Source organism: Sarcophilus harrisii, chromosome 3, assembly GCF_902635505.1.
Source record: "Sarcophilus harrisii chromosome 3, mSarHar1.11, whole genome shotgun sequence".
Classification (NCBI taxonomy): Eukaryota; Metazoa; Chordata; class Mammalia; order Dasyuromorphia; family Dasyuridae; genus Sarcophilus; species Sarcophilus harrisii.
Window position 1 is genome coordinate 9,327,367 of NC_045428.1, and position 14,792 is coordinate 9,342,158.

A 14,792-nucleotide genomic window follows, 5' to 3' on the forward strand; every position below is an offset into this window, starting at 1 on the left:
GGCACCTAGAGCTCTGGGACAGAAAGGGCATTTTTAGCATGATGTAGCAGGCTGTTAAAAAGGAAAAGGATTGAGCTCCATTACTTTTCAGGCACCGTCCGGTTCTAAAATTTGGAGATTGATTGTAGGAGAAAGTTCTATGATTTAACATCCAAGGAATGTTCCATCTCAGAGAGGGAAAACTCCACAGTTTTAGAGGAGCTGTGAAATACATTCCTAGTCTGGCCACTACCTGATTTAGCATCCCAGCCAGGAGTTGGCACTGTACTTTGTATATATTTGTTCTCCAAAATATAAGATTAAATATTTTATAAAAATATCACATTTTTATGTTTTACATGTATTTTAAAATATATTCTTGAGGAAAGAAATAAAATAAGACGAATGCAGGAACATGAATTTGGGGGGGGATGGGGAAGAAAAAAGATGGAGGCAATTTCTGCACCTGAGATTTCATGGGAATTGGGAACCCACAATGAGGCAACTCCCAGAAGCAACAGCCATGAACACTTAGCAAGTGTCGGCTAAGACATTTAGAGGCTTGAAAAGACTCCCCCCTTGCCAGCATGTTGCATGAACAATATTAAGGTATGCATATTAAATTGCTTTGCTTACCAATGGCTGGAAAATTTTTCCTATATGTGAACCAAAGCCGAGAAGTCACATCTGAAAGGATCTCTTCTTTTTCTGAAAGAACATTATGACTTCTTAATAAAAAACCAAAATAACCACGACACAAAGTTCTCCATAAAGCTTCATGAGTAACATGGTTTAATTTGAACTCAAATTACCGGGAATTACAACTCTGTTATATACAAAGTTTCCAAAATTAGCATATCTGGCTTGTGAAAGATTTTATCAACCCTTTCTATACTTTTTAAATGATTCACTGATATTCAAAACTGATTAGTTGGAAACTACTCTACAAAATATAGCATTATTCCAGGCAGACAAGATTCTATAATGGTTTATTACCTGTGAAGATGGTATATTTTCTACCCAATATCCAGACTGGCTCTGTAGTCTCAGGGAAATCTTCAAATTCAGCAAATCTGAGAGTATCGTAGGTAAGAGTTGCTGTTGAAATCAAAGACATATGTATGATAAATATATTTAAGAAATCACAAAGTAAACAATATGCTTAGTTTATAATACTTCCATAACACGATATACAGTACAGCAAAGGTTTATTTAGAAAGAACTGAGAGAAATGTCAATCTAGTCCACCATAAACTTTACAAATATTTTACAAACATTATACCAAGCTCACTGGTAAGCCTTCCCTTTTCCTAGCTTAAAAAGTATAATGTCTTACAACTTTCAGGAACCTAAGCAGAATAAGTAGTCAATTGTTATATCTCTCCTATATTTACTTATAAACATTCATAAAATAGTACTTCAAAACAAATCCTGGAATAGCAGAACCAGCAAAAAGAGGGCCCAAGAAACTTGAAAGAACAGTAAGAAAGGATCGTTTCACTCAGTTAATGGGAAACAAAGTCCAGTACAAGAAGCTTCCCAGAAAGTCAGCATCAATCTCACCCCAGCAAACCTGACGAAGATCCTGAGGCCCAGCTCAGGCAAAGGCCAACACTAGGACCCCCCCAAGTATATCAGCATAACCTGGGGAATGACAGACTCCAGCTCTGAGAACAGCTTAGCACGTCAGCATCATCCAGGGCAAGGCACTTCCAACCCTAACCCTAAATGCCCGAAGCACCCACAGACCTCAGCACTAGGCCTTGGATCAGTCCCAGAGAAGCTGCCAGCCACCAACAGCTTCCAGTAGCACCAGACACCCCCACTCCAAGCCCTCAGCACAGCAACCCCACGAAGGGCCCCAAGGATCTCAGTGCAACATCAACACAGCACTGGGTAAATGGTCTACAGACCCTGGCATAAGAAGCCCAAGACACAATGTCCTTCCACCCCAAGAGAAGAGATTAAATTTAAAAGAAAGGAAAAGCATCTGACCATATAAAGTTATTATGGTGACAGGGAAGATCAAAATACAAACTCAGAAAAGAATGGATGTCACAACACCCCATGGGCAAATCCCCACTACTCCCAAATGGGAAGTAGTCTTAAGTCTAGAAAGAACTCATGGAAGAACTTAAAAAAAAGAAGTTTAAAAAATCACATAAGAGAGGTAGAAGAAAAACAGAGAGATGCAAGAGAATTATGAAAGTAGAGTCAACAGAACAGTTTGGGGGAAAAAAAAACTGCTTAAAAAGTAGAATGGGGCAAATGGAAAAGGAGAGACAAAAGCTAACTGAGGAAAACAACTCCTTAAAAGTTAAAATGTGGAAGCTAATGACTCTTTGAGACATCAAGAATCAATCAAAGAAATTCAAAAGAATGAAAAAATGGAAGAAAATAAAAATACTCCATTAGAAAAACAAATGACTTCGAAAACAGATCCAGGAGAGAGAATATCAGAATCACTGGACTACCTGAAAGCCATAATCAAAAGGAGGACCTGGACAACATCTTTTAAGAACTTATACAAAAAAAAAAAAAAAAAAAAAAAAAAATTAGAGCCAGAGAGCAAAATAGGGATCAAAAGCTCCCATCCGTAAGCTCAGGAAAGACATCCCAAAATAAAAACAGCCAAACTATAGAATTAACAAGTCAAGGAAAAAACACCACAAATGGCCAGAAAGAAACAATTCAAACATCAAGAAGCTACAATCAGGATTGCCTAGGATTTAGCAGCTGCCATATTAAAGGATCAGAGCTATCTAGAATATCAAAGATATTCTAGAAATCAAAGGAACTAGGATAATAACCAAGTATCCCTTACTTGACAAAATTAAGCATAATACCACAAGGGGAAAAAATGGTCATTCAATGAAGTGGATGTATTTCAGGCTTTCATAGAGAGAAAATCAGAATTGGAAAAAAAAAAAATCTCATCTCCAAAATCAATACCCAAGAAGCCTAAAAATGTTAAAAGAGGAAAAGAAAACATAAGGGATTCAGTGGAGCTAAATTGCTGATATCCTTACATAAGATGCTAATTTTAATTCTTAAGATTTATACCTCTATTAGTACAGCTAGAGTATGGGCATAAGATGAACCGAAGGGAATGACCAAAAAAAATAAATAAGGGATGGGTATAGAAGAAAGGGAAAGGTAAATTATTTCACATGAAGAGGCATAAAAAACATTACAGTGAAGGGAAAGATGCAAGGGTAGACAATGGGTACTGCTTGAATTGTACTGTCACCAGTATTGTCTCAAAGAGGGAAAAAAATAGACACAGTAAGTTGAATACAGAAATCTGTCTTACCCAACAGGAAAATACAAGGAGAGGAGTTTGAGGAGTTTAAGTAAAGGGGATGGAAGGGAGAGACACTGAGAGAAGAGAGGGCTGACTGAAGGAAGAGGAGAATGACAGTGAGGTAGAGAGAAGCAAAATGTTGTCAAAGAGGTAAAGGATGAAAGGGGAGAGAGAGAACAAACAGGAGGAAAAAGAAGATGGCAGAAAATATGCATTTAGTCATTGTAACTGTGAATGTGGGATGAACTCTCTCACAGAAAGTAGAGTAGATCAAAACCCAGAATCCTACCATATAATGTTTACAAGAAACATACACAGAGTCAAGATAAGAGGTTAAAGTGGAATCTATTTCAGCTGAAATAAAAAAGCAGGGGTAGCAATCCTGATCTCAAACAAAGCAAAAGCAAAACAGCCCTAATTAAAAGAATAAAAGGAAGGAAACCACATTTTGCTAAAAGGTTCAAGACAATGAAGTAAAATCAATACTAAATATATATGCACCAGGCAGTAAAACATCCAAATTCTTTTTTAAAAAATTTTATTTTAATGGTATATTTACAAGTAAAGATGATTTTTAATGTTCATTTTTGTAAGATTTTGAGTTCCAATTTTTTTCTCCCACTCCTTCCCTTCCCTCCCTAAAACAGCAGGAAATCTGATATAGATTATACACGGACAATCAATTTTTAACTTATTTCCACATGAATCATGTTGGGAAAGGAAAAATCAGAACAAAAGGGAAAAACCACAAGTGACAAAAGAATGCTTCAAACTGCATTCAGTTTCCATAGTTCTTTGGATGGTCAGCATTTCCTTTCAAAGCATATTGGAATTGTCTTGGACCACTATATTGCTGAGAAAAGCTAAGTCTATCATAGTTTATTAATAGTATTATATTTTTTCCATATACATATGCAAAGATAGCTTTCAACATTCATTCACCTTTGCAAAACCTTGTGTTCCAAAGTCTTCACCTCTCTCCCTCCTTCCCCAAGACAGCAAGAAACCTAATGTTACAAACATGTGCAATTCTTCTAAACATATTTCCTTTTTCATCATGCTACACACAAAAAAAATTAATCAAAAGGGAAAAAAACCTAAGAAAAACAAACAACAACGAAAAGATGAAAATAGTATGCTTTGATCTACATTTAGTCTCCATTTTTCTCTGCATGCAGATGGCACTTTGCATCACAAATCTACTGGAACTGTCTTAGATCACCTCATTGTTGAAAAGAGCCATGCCCATCACAGTTGATTATATAATCTTCCTGCTGCTATATAAATGTTCTCTTGGTTCCACATTCACTTCACTTAGCATTAGTTCGTGTAAGTTTTTCCAAGCCTTTCTGAATCCAGCCTGCTGATTGGTTCTTATAGGACAAGAATAGATTCTATTTTGTTCACATACCATAACTTATTTAACCATTCCCCAACTGATGGACATCCACTTAATTTCCAGTTCCTTGCCACCACAAAAAGGGCTGGTGTCCAATTTCTTAAAAAAGTTAAATGAATTACAAGTCCATAACCAAACAAGGGATAGAGCATTAAGAAATGTAAAATAAATATTTTTATTAAATTAAAAGGCTTTTGCCCAAACAAAATGTAACCAAGATAAGGAAAACAGAAAGCTGGGAAACAACCATTATACCAACTGTCTCTGATAAAGGCCTCATTTCACAAATATGTAGAAAACGGAGTGAAATTTGTAAGAATGCAAGCTAACCCCCAATTGATAAATAGTCAAAGGATGTGAACAGGCAGTTTTCAGACAAAGAAATCAAAGCTATCCATAGGCATATAAAGATCTCTGAATCATTTTTGATTAGAGAAATGAAAATTAAAGCAACTTGAGATACCAGCTCAAAACAATTAGAATGGTTGATACGACACAAAAAGAAAATGATAAATGTAGGAGAGGATGTAGGAAAATTTGGAACATTAATTGTAGAGTTGTGAACTGATCTAATCATTCTGAAAAGCAATTTGGAACTATATCCAAAGGCCAACCAAATTGTGCATACCCTTTAAGATATGCCAAAGAGATCATAAAAAAGAGGAAAAGAATCTATAGCAGCCCTTTTCACAGTAACAAAATATCATAAATTTTCATCAATTGGAGAATGGCTGAACAAAGCTGTGGTATATGAATGTAACAGAATACTATATTATGTAGTAAGAAATGACGAACAGGTTATTGGAAAAAATAAAATACTATTGAGGAAAAAAAGAAATAGGCAGATTTCAGAAAACCTGGGAAGACTTGTATGAATGAGAACAAGGAAAACATTGTACACAGTATCAACATTTTGTGATGATCAACTATGATTTGACTGTTCTCAGCAATACAAAGGAAAATGATATCCACCTCCAAATAAAGAACTGACGGACCTTGAATATAGACAGCATACTTTTTTCACTTATTCTTTTTTAGTCTTTTTTCCTTTTGATCTGTTTCTTCTTTCACATTAACATGGAAATATGCTTTATATGACAGTTGACTGTTCTCTGTTCTTGAAGAGGACCAAATTGCATGACTATGTTAGAGTCAAGTTACAGAGAGTCCAACTGTGGCTGATCAGACCAATACGAGCTCGGAGTGCTCTGCCACGGTCAGACACAGTTTCTATGAACATTTGGGGTGCTCTCATAACTTTGTGCATCTCGCGCTTCTGCACTAATTCAATCTTGCTTTGTTCACAGAGCACGGCACCTTGGGCAGTTTTGTGCGATTGTCTCCCATGTTATACAACCAATTCTAATGTTCTTGAAAGATCTTGTGAGTGTCTTGCATTGCTTTTTCTAACCACCTTTTAAGTGTTTGCCCTGTGTATCAAATTGCCTACCATTTTAGGAAGAGGGGAGAGTAAAACTTTGGAACTAAAAATTTTGTTTTTAAAAAAAAAAAAAGTAGGATATCTTATTCTCAGGTACAATTTATACTACTATATTCAACTGATTTTTCAATTTAATAGACATCTCTCTGCACATTCTCTGCATCGAGTGTTGCCCTCCTAGCTTCAATAACACAGAAAAAAATTAAGTGAAAAAGCTGTGATGTGGTCAATTCCTTTCATTTACGAGAAGACATCTATTCAAGAATTTCAAAAGCTTAATCACATCTTACTACTGATACAAGAAAAGGTTTAACAAACTGACAGAAATGGAAGGAAATCTTAATCTAAATCCACATCCTAGAAGTACTATCTTGAAATCCAAAGACTACAGGATTTAGAGTCAGAAGGAACCATTTAGGCCATTTTCTCCAAGCTACAGGACATAATATGTCACAGAGCTCTTCAAGTGGAGTCAAGGATCTTAATTCCCCTAGTGCCAAGGCTGCCAAAATAGGGTTTCCCCGATTCCAAATTCCGGAGTTAGCACAGTAGCCTGCATTCTAGGAACAGAAAACTACCTATTTTTGGTACAAAGAAAAATTTCATCCCTGAGCTGCACAAATGTACATGGTCATAGTGAAGGCACCAGGCACTGGACTAATGAATCCACTGATGCCGGTCAGTCCACAAGCTCCTACTGGGCACCAGACACTGTGCTAGGGACTGGGAACAAATGAATTAAGGAAGCTCCCTGTGCTGATGCAGCTCAGGAGGTGCCAAGAGGCAGGGGAAAGGACTCAGCAGAGATCAAGTTAGCCCGGGCCAGTGCAGGACAGCGGCAGCAATACAAACAACTGGAGATCGACAATGCCAAGAGTGCTGGGGTAGAGGGCACCAAAAGTCCTTGGAAACTAAAGAAGGCCGTCTCCTCTCCAAGCTGCCCCCATTCCCAGCAGGCCTGGACCCCCAACCCTCTTTTCATCCTATAAAGCACGCACTCCTCCCTGTTAAGATTCTATGTGAAATCTAAGCAGGTCCCTCCTGTTAGGCTGAGAATTCCTGCACTCTCAGCCTCTCTCCTCCTCAGGCAGATCTTAGCTTCACCTGGACTCCTAAGTGCCAGGAAGAACCACCCATCTACACTGGCAGCAAAGGAACACAGGAAGGCCGAGCTTATGCTTCTCCTGGGAGAGCAGATTTCCACTGACATCAATCACAGTAAAAAATCCCTGCTGCTCTCCAAGCCTATGACTAGCCTCTCAAACAGCAGCACATGCGTTTGTCTGAGGAAGATGAAGTTTATGGAAGGCAAGAAAGCCCATGAATGAGACATTTCCTCCCTTGGCTAAGATGTTCCTCTAGTGGTGTTCAAGCAAAACCCAAAGGAAGCAAAGCTTCAGGAAACAGCACAAAGACTGCAGGTGAAAGATAGGGTCGCCACTTTTAGGGAAGCATACATGACCACTGCTCACTCGGAATCAGCCCCACTTCCCTTGGATTAAAGGGAGACCATTTATCCAAGGCCAGAAAAAGTAAAGTGGCTTTGCTGGCTTCTCAACATGCTTTACACAGCAATTATTTGGCCAAAAACAAAAACAATAATTAAACCCAGGATCATTCAGCCAAAAAAAGAAAAAAAATTAGTCCCTTTCATCAGAAAGTAAACCTCACTCTTTCCAACAGGTGCCTATATTCTCCCAGCTGCCTTTCAACAAAAGTTGGACTGGCTTCCTTTTTCAATGGCACCGAATGATACTATGCCCTTATGAGGCATTAATCTCACAATATAATTAAGCTTTTCACTCTTGCCAGTGCAGTGTAACACTTGTACACACTGGGCCCTTGAATATTGGAATCCATATCTGGTCTTTGTCAATGACCACCCCAATGAGGTCTCGGCCTGAAATCTCTCTAAGGAAACATTTTTTGATCAACAACTCAATCTTTTTTTTTTAACAGTGATTTACAAATTACAAATCCTAGCTGAACATACAAATTGCTCCTCAAAAGAAGATGAAGAAACACCTAAGAAACAATGTGCACAGAGGGGCTTGTTCATAAATGATGCTCTGAGCTTGGAGGCAGTCGGGGGGCCCTGGGCCCAGCCTCAGACACTAGCCCTGTGAGCCAGCTTCCTCAACTGTAAAATGGGAAAAATCATAGTGCTTACCTGCCAGGGATGTTGTGAGGATCAAATTAGATAATATTAAAAAAACTTAACAGTGTCTGCCACGGGGTGGGTGCTTAAGAAACGCTTCTCCTGTGAGGGAGAAAGCCCAGTTCCAGTCCAGGACTAGCTCCTAACTAGGTGCTTGACTGGGGCGAGTCACTTCCCTGCTCTAGGCTGGCTCCTTATCTGTGAAATGACAGGGCCAAACCAGGTGATTTCTAAGATCCCTTCCAGCTTTGAAATTCTCTATTTCCTGCAGATCATTCTGGAAGGAAAAGATCAAAGAATCATCACACACTTAAATGCTTTCTTTTATCTCCACCAATCTGCCATGTGGCCTGGGAACAAATCATCTCAATTATAAGCCTCGTCGGCCATTTTTATAGCCTGGTAATAGTACCTGTCACTTCACACCATTATGAAAACAATATGAGAGTCTGGGAAGTGATTAAGCTGCATGCCATTTTCTCTTTATTCAGGATACTGCCCTGAATTCAGAGTTTGCTGTTGAAAGGGACAAAAACCATCTAAGCCTTAGCTTACTGTAGCATAATAATTTTTAACTTCAGAATATTTGATCCCATTATCAATAAGACTCTCCTTTGGATTGGCTTCATTTCCTACAGAATCACAAAGTGACCAGGGACTCACAAGAGAAGTTATTTGATGGCCTAGCAAACACACAACCATTGCACTCTCAACAACAGGCTTTATTTGAACCTGAACATTTTTCTTGAGCTTATTATCATGAAATGATGACAAACTGTATATCATTAAGAAAATGTCATCGCTTTCCATTTAAGAAAAATATCAGAGAGAAAAGTAAAAAGCATGCAACTATCAGAGCAAAGATTTATTTTTAAACCAAGTTCCAACTGTGTCACTCCAAGATTTTTTCACACCTGTTCTGGAGGCAGTCCTGAGTTTAAATCAGTATTTACCATTCCCTTCCTGAACCTGGGCAAGTCACTAAACCCCAACTACCTAAAAAAAAAAAAAAAAAAAAAAAAAAAAAAAAAAAAACCCAAGATTACTCTGAAGTAAAATTACTTAAGTTAATAGAGAAATGCAGAGCAGACATATTTCTTATGAAGTTTTATAGGCCAGGAAGCCAACTTTATAGCCAGCACAGTACTGGTTTAGTCAGTCTTAATAAATAGGTTCAAATCTATCACACCTGTCTTCTGCTGTTACTAAGAAATTTATGGGTTACTGAAACCTACTTAGCCACTTAAATAGACAAGTACAAAAGACTCCAAAGAGATGAAGACAACCTAGATGTGAGAAAAGCTACTAAAACGAACCAATTAAAATTGTGAAGGTCAAATTCTCAGTAGCTTATCATAGTATTAAAAGGACAAATATAATATTTTGGTGAATTATTAAAATAGGAATTACTAAGAAAGGAATAAAAGACAGATTTGTACCTTAAAGCATCTACCCAAGGTCAGAATGTGACAACTAATGAAAACAAACTAAACAATATGTGAAATCAAATTATTCCCAACTTACTTGATTTTACTTAATGGAAAGATTTAACTATATTAGTTAGATACTAGCTGTCTCCTCTACTCCCCGAGTACCAGGCAGAATGTCTTACAAGCCCTTGGCAAAGACCTCAGTCCAAGGTATCTCAATGATCTATAATGATAGTAAGATACACAGAAAACAGATGGCAGCTGGCAAAGTTCCACGAGGATGATTTCACCCTCTCTTACAATCCTGAAAAACCATTCTCCACTGAAACCTTAAGGGCTCTATGCCCTCCCTCCCCCCATCCAGATTTGAGTCAAATACACTATTCATGCTTGCTTCTGATGCAACACTAGCAATCTAGACATTTCCAAAGATCAACTTCTGCTTACACTCTTGTGACCAATCTGTATTCCATCCTCACGGCAACACTGAACAACCCATTCTCTGAGTTGTAATAGAAAATAAAAACTCAAACAGAAAACTCTTAAATATTTATAATTTAAAGCTAACAATAATAAGCTTGGTGAAAACCATTGCCCAGATCCCTAAGATATGTTATGTAGTACTATAAAATCATGTTAAGAGTATCTAGAAAATTACAGCTATTTGAAATAAGAAAAGGTACAAAAAGGAAAAGTTGTAGGTGTAAAGGAAACTTTCTGCTTTCCAAGAAAAGTGACAACATGCAACTTAGAGATTTAAAAAACAGGGTAAAGGAAGAATGAAAATTCAAGGAACAATCTTAGGGAAGAGAATAAATATGTGGAATAAGAGAAAATGAGATTCAATAATCTTACTCACATTAATATATATACTTCAAAGAGAGTAACTGACAGAATTCTTGTCCTAAGGTGGGATAATCACCTATCAGACATGTTACAGTAAGGATACCTTTCACCTATGGATTATAGGGTCCCTCAAACTTTTTAAATAAGGGGCCAGTTCACTGTCCCTAAGACTGTTGGAGGGCCAGACTATAGTAAAAACAAAAACTTTTTGTTCTGTGGGCTTTTAAATAAAGAAACTTCATAGTCCTGGGTGAGGGGGATAAACGTCCTCAGCTGCCGCATCTGGCCTGCGGCCGTAGTTTGAGGACCCCTGCTATTTGTAGTTTTTCTAACTATTACGCACTGAGAATAGAGAGACATATATGCTGCACTTTAAAATATCACCTTTGTTATGTCATCATAGTGCAAGTTTTCATTTGTGCTCAGTCATCTAATTTTCCACTTGAATTTTTATTTTTCTTAGACATGAGAATTTTTCCTATTTATATATGTGAATACAACTAACTCTATGATTCTGAGGTAAAAATTAAATTTCAAAAGTTAAAAAAACCAATGTGAACATAATTAAAGGATAAAGATTTCCTTAATATGCATGACTACACAAGGTTTTGGATTCAGGAAAAAGATGGTTCACTAGGAATATCTTGGAAAAATTCCGGTTTAACTCATCTCAGTGACACAGAGAAGTTTGGGGTCTGACACTATACATGGGGTCCCAAACAATGCCTTCTGGTGTATGGAGTGGATATTACAGTACAGCAGGAAGAATACTGGAGCAAGGAGTCCTAAATCCTGGGTTTACTGCTTAGTTACATCCCTAGCCAGCTGCCCATCCCAACCTCTTCTCATCTGTAACACCGGCGGGGTGGTCTTGCTGAGCTTGAAGCTTCCTTACGCCTTGAGCAAAATTTCTAATATTAACAGTGGTATTTATGTGAACAAATTATTTCTATCAACCTGCTATTTTTACCCCATTTAGAACAGTACTTTAGGAAGTATTAATTCACACAGCAATAGAATTAAATAAATTTGAAACCAGCTATTTAAAGAAAAGTATTAACTTTTCCAGCTTAACTTTATTCTCTCACCTCTTAAAATAAATTAACCATTTGCTTTGCCCCAATAAGTATTCATTGATTTACATAAAGAAATCTTTTCTATCATGCTCTTGTATAATTATATGATCTTTAGATGAAATGGTATTCATAATCTGTGCATTCTGACATATGACCAAAGGAGAGAAGATATATGTGTGTGTGTGTGTGTGTGTGTGTGTGTGTGTAGAGAACAAACAAATTAACTTAAAAGAAAGCAAAGATGGACAGTCATCAATATAACCTCTTCTATTATTATCTATGCTTCCTCAAAATGGAAATTTATTGTTACATATTTTGAGTCCTCCCTGATGTTCCACTGGACACACAATGTTTGTTTTTATTTTCCTTTTCTGCCTTTTTCTATTTAAAAAAAATTTTTAATGAATATTTTTAATAGCAGCCTGAATTCTTATACAATTATTTTACAGTTTGAGAGATGCCAAATATAGAACGAATGATAGCAGAATATCTATGTAAGGGCCAAGATCTTGCCAGTAAACTGAATTCTAACAAGTTTCATTTTTTCAATTACATTCTAGCAATAGCAAGTCATGACCCTTTAACTGACTTTATGACATTACAAACTATAAAAATAAAAGTAGAAAATAGACCACAACAAATCTCTATGGTTTGTTGTAGTTCCAATTAAGAAATATATGAAGAGTCAGCCTGTTTAAACTTAATTTAAAAAATGAAAAAAGATTAGTTTGGACTAACTTGGGTCAAATAATACAGGTTCCCAATGAGCACCATTTCTAATTTCTCACAAATTATTCTTTATTAATCAAGTCTAAATATTTTCTGGGTTTCAATGTAAGATTTTCAGAAATCCCCTTTTACTCCTTTCTTACAATGAAAACATCACAGACAAGACACTGGTTTAAAAGTTCTAGCTTCTCAGCTGTGTGACCTTGAACATCATCTCACTTCTGGGTCTGATGCCTTATCTGTAAACATTAGGGCCCATGCTTGATGAGCTGTTAGGTCCTTTCATCTCTAAAACTGCTTGATTTTATGGGAAAACAATAAAGTATTGGGACTAATTTAAAATCACACAAAAAGAAGGTACACTGATGGTATTTATAAATCATAGTACAGTTCTGCTTCAAAAGCACTTTCACCCTAATTGTCTACAAAAACCTCTGCAAGATTACACAATGCAATCTAAATTTACAAAATTGTATAAGTTTACTGTTTTTAACATGGTTAAATATTTGGTATGAAATGGATTTCCTTTAAAGAACACCCAAACAGTTTACATTAAAATGCTGGGAAATTACTACTGAGTGCATTTCAAGCATAAAGACAAATAGTTTAAGATGCAACTGAGACATTGTACAGAGGTTTTTCAATGACATCTTTCTAATCCATAGATTGATTTTTGTCCTCTTTATTTTATTTATGTATATGTCCTGTCAACATACTAGATCAATGTTATGTATAACATGCAAAAAATGAAATTTAGGAGTCTAGACAATAGTAAAGAAGTCTATCACTAAGTCATTAAATATTTTATTTATTGGTTATTTTTTATTCGTTATTCATTATATATTATTATTTATGACATTTTCAGGATTGTTAGAGGTCACACTGTTGTTGAATGGAACACAAAGAGATGAAGAGAGACCCTGACCTGAAATGTACTAAGAGCACATGTAAAAATAACTATGCAGCACTGAACTCTGTAATCATGTACAAAATGCTAATGGATTCCAGGACTTGAGCTAGGGCAGCCTGAAGAAGGCTATATTAGTACTTCCTAAACAATTACATAATTTTAGCAAAAAAAGCTAAAATCCCATCCTGTTTAAACAAATTCGTGGCCTCAAAAGGAGCCCTACATATGTAAGTAACATTCCCCTGGGATTTTAACAGGTAGTTGTTTAATATGTTGCTTGATATGCAGGGTTCAGCACATTTAGTTTAAGTTCTAGTATATAACTTTGGAAAAAACAAATGAACCTTCTCTAAGCCCAAAGGAGGTATAATAAAACTTTGTTCCCAAGATGTCAAACATACAGGAACAACATTTTCTGTCCGTCCTCTGGGTAGACTTGAGCCCAGCGCTGTACTTAGGAAGCAGTTCACGGTCTCACCAGGCCCAGGCCTCTCTTTCAAACACAATGCTTTGACAGCTAATTTCTTTCTTTATCCCACTACTTCTACGAAAGCTCTTTTGGGGAGAGAGAAGCTGGACGGTCTGAACCCACAATTCACCATTTGGGGCAAACTCCAGACTCCCTGATCCAATCCCCTTAGATCGGACAACTGCTCTCGCACATGAGATACTTGCCCATAGTCACAGAGCGCCAGAGTCAGGACTTAAACACAGATCTGACTTCAGCGCACGCCACACCACCTTCTCATCAATGTTCTTAGCGCAGCCCAATTTAGTGACCACCTTAAAAAATAAAAAAATCCTATTACAGAAGTTTGTAAACAATGCTCAAAGTAAAAACTATTTTCTTCTCTGAAGATACTACAGCTGTTTCTGATGTTCTTCAACCAAATTATGAACTCCAATAGAGAAATCACTAAGTGGTACATTCTCCTTACCCCGGAGATGTCACTCCTAGTCACAATCACAGTTTGAGAGTTGGAAGGGACCTGGGGTTGTTAGTCCAACTCATCCACACAAAGAATCAAATACCCAAAGAAGTCAAAAACAAGGGAGAAATTACTTTTTGCAGCACTTTTGACAAAATGGATGCTCAATAATCAAGGAATGGCTGAAATAGCTATGGTATAGGCAGGAAACTGAATGTTACTGGTTCATAAAGATAAAAATCCAGAGGAGTTTAAGGACATGACATGAACCCAGAACTCAGAAAAGCTGGACCAAGAAAATAATTAGCAGAATGACAATAATGTTTAGGAAAACACTGGAAAACATTAAAACTCTGGTTAATGCAATGACCAATTCCGACTCCAACTGGCAGAGAGGTAATGGCTTACGGGGACATGTGTTGATTTGTTTTGTTACAGGGAAATATTCAGATTCGGGGAAAGAAAGCCTCTTTAGGAAGTGAGTGATATTTCTAAAAAAAGCAATCACAACTTCTAAATTTAAAGCTGGGTTTGCTTATTGTGTTCATTTTGAACTCAAATGATTATAATTCCAGGAATTCTCTTTTTCCA

General features: G+C 36.9%; 1 protein-coding gene across 3 annotated transcripts in view; it reads right to left on the reverse strand.

The window, feature by feature from the left end:
- Positions 1-14,792, reverse strand: part of ATG4B (autophagy related 4B cysteine peptidase) — a 40,726-nt gene that overhangs the window by 24,845 nt on the left and 1,089 nt on the right. For 2 of the 3 annotated variants that reach the window (XM_023501014.2, XM_031957453.1), the window contains exons 2-4: positions 13,948-14,055; positions 976-1,077; positions 616-687 (exon numbers count right to left, since the gene is read on the reverse strand). In XM_023501014.2, the coding sequence (XP_023356782.1) occupies positions 616-687; positions 976-1,077; positions 13,948-13,951 (178 nt within the window). In that variant the 5' untranslated portion in view covers positions 13,952-14,055. The remainder of the gene's footprint in view (positions 1-615; positions 688-975; positions 1,078-13,947; positions 14,056-14,792) is intronic. The other variant, XM_003766410.4, reaches the window with a different exon arrangement.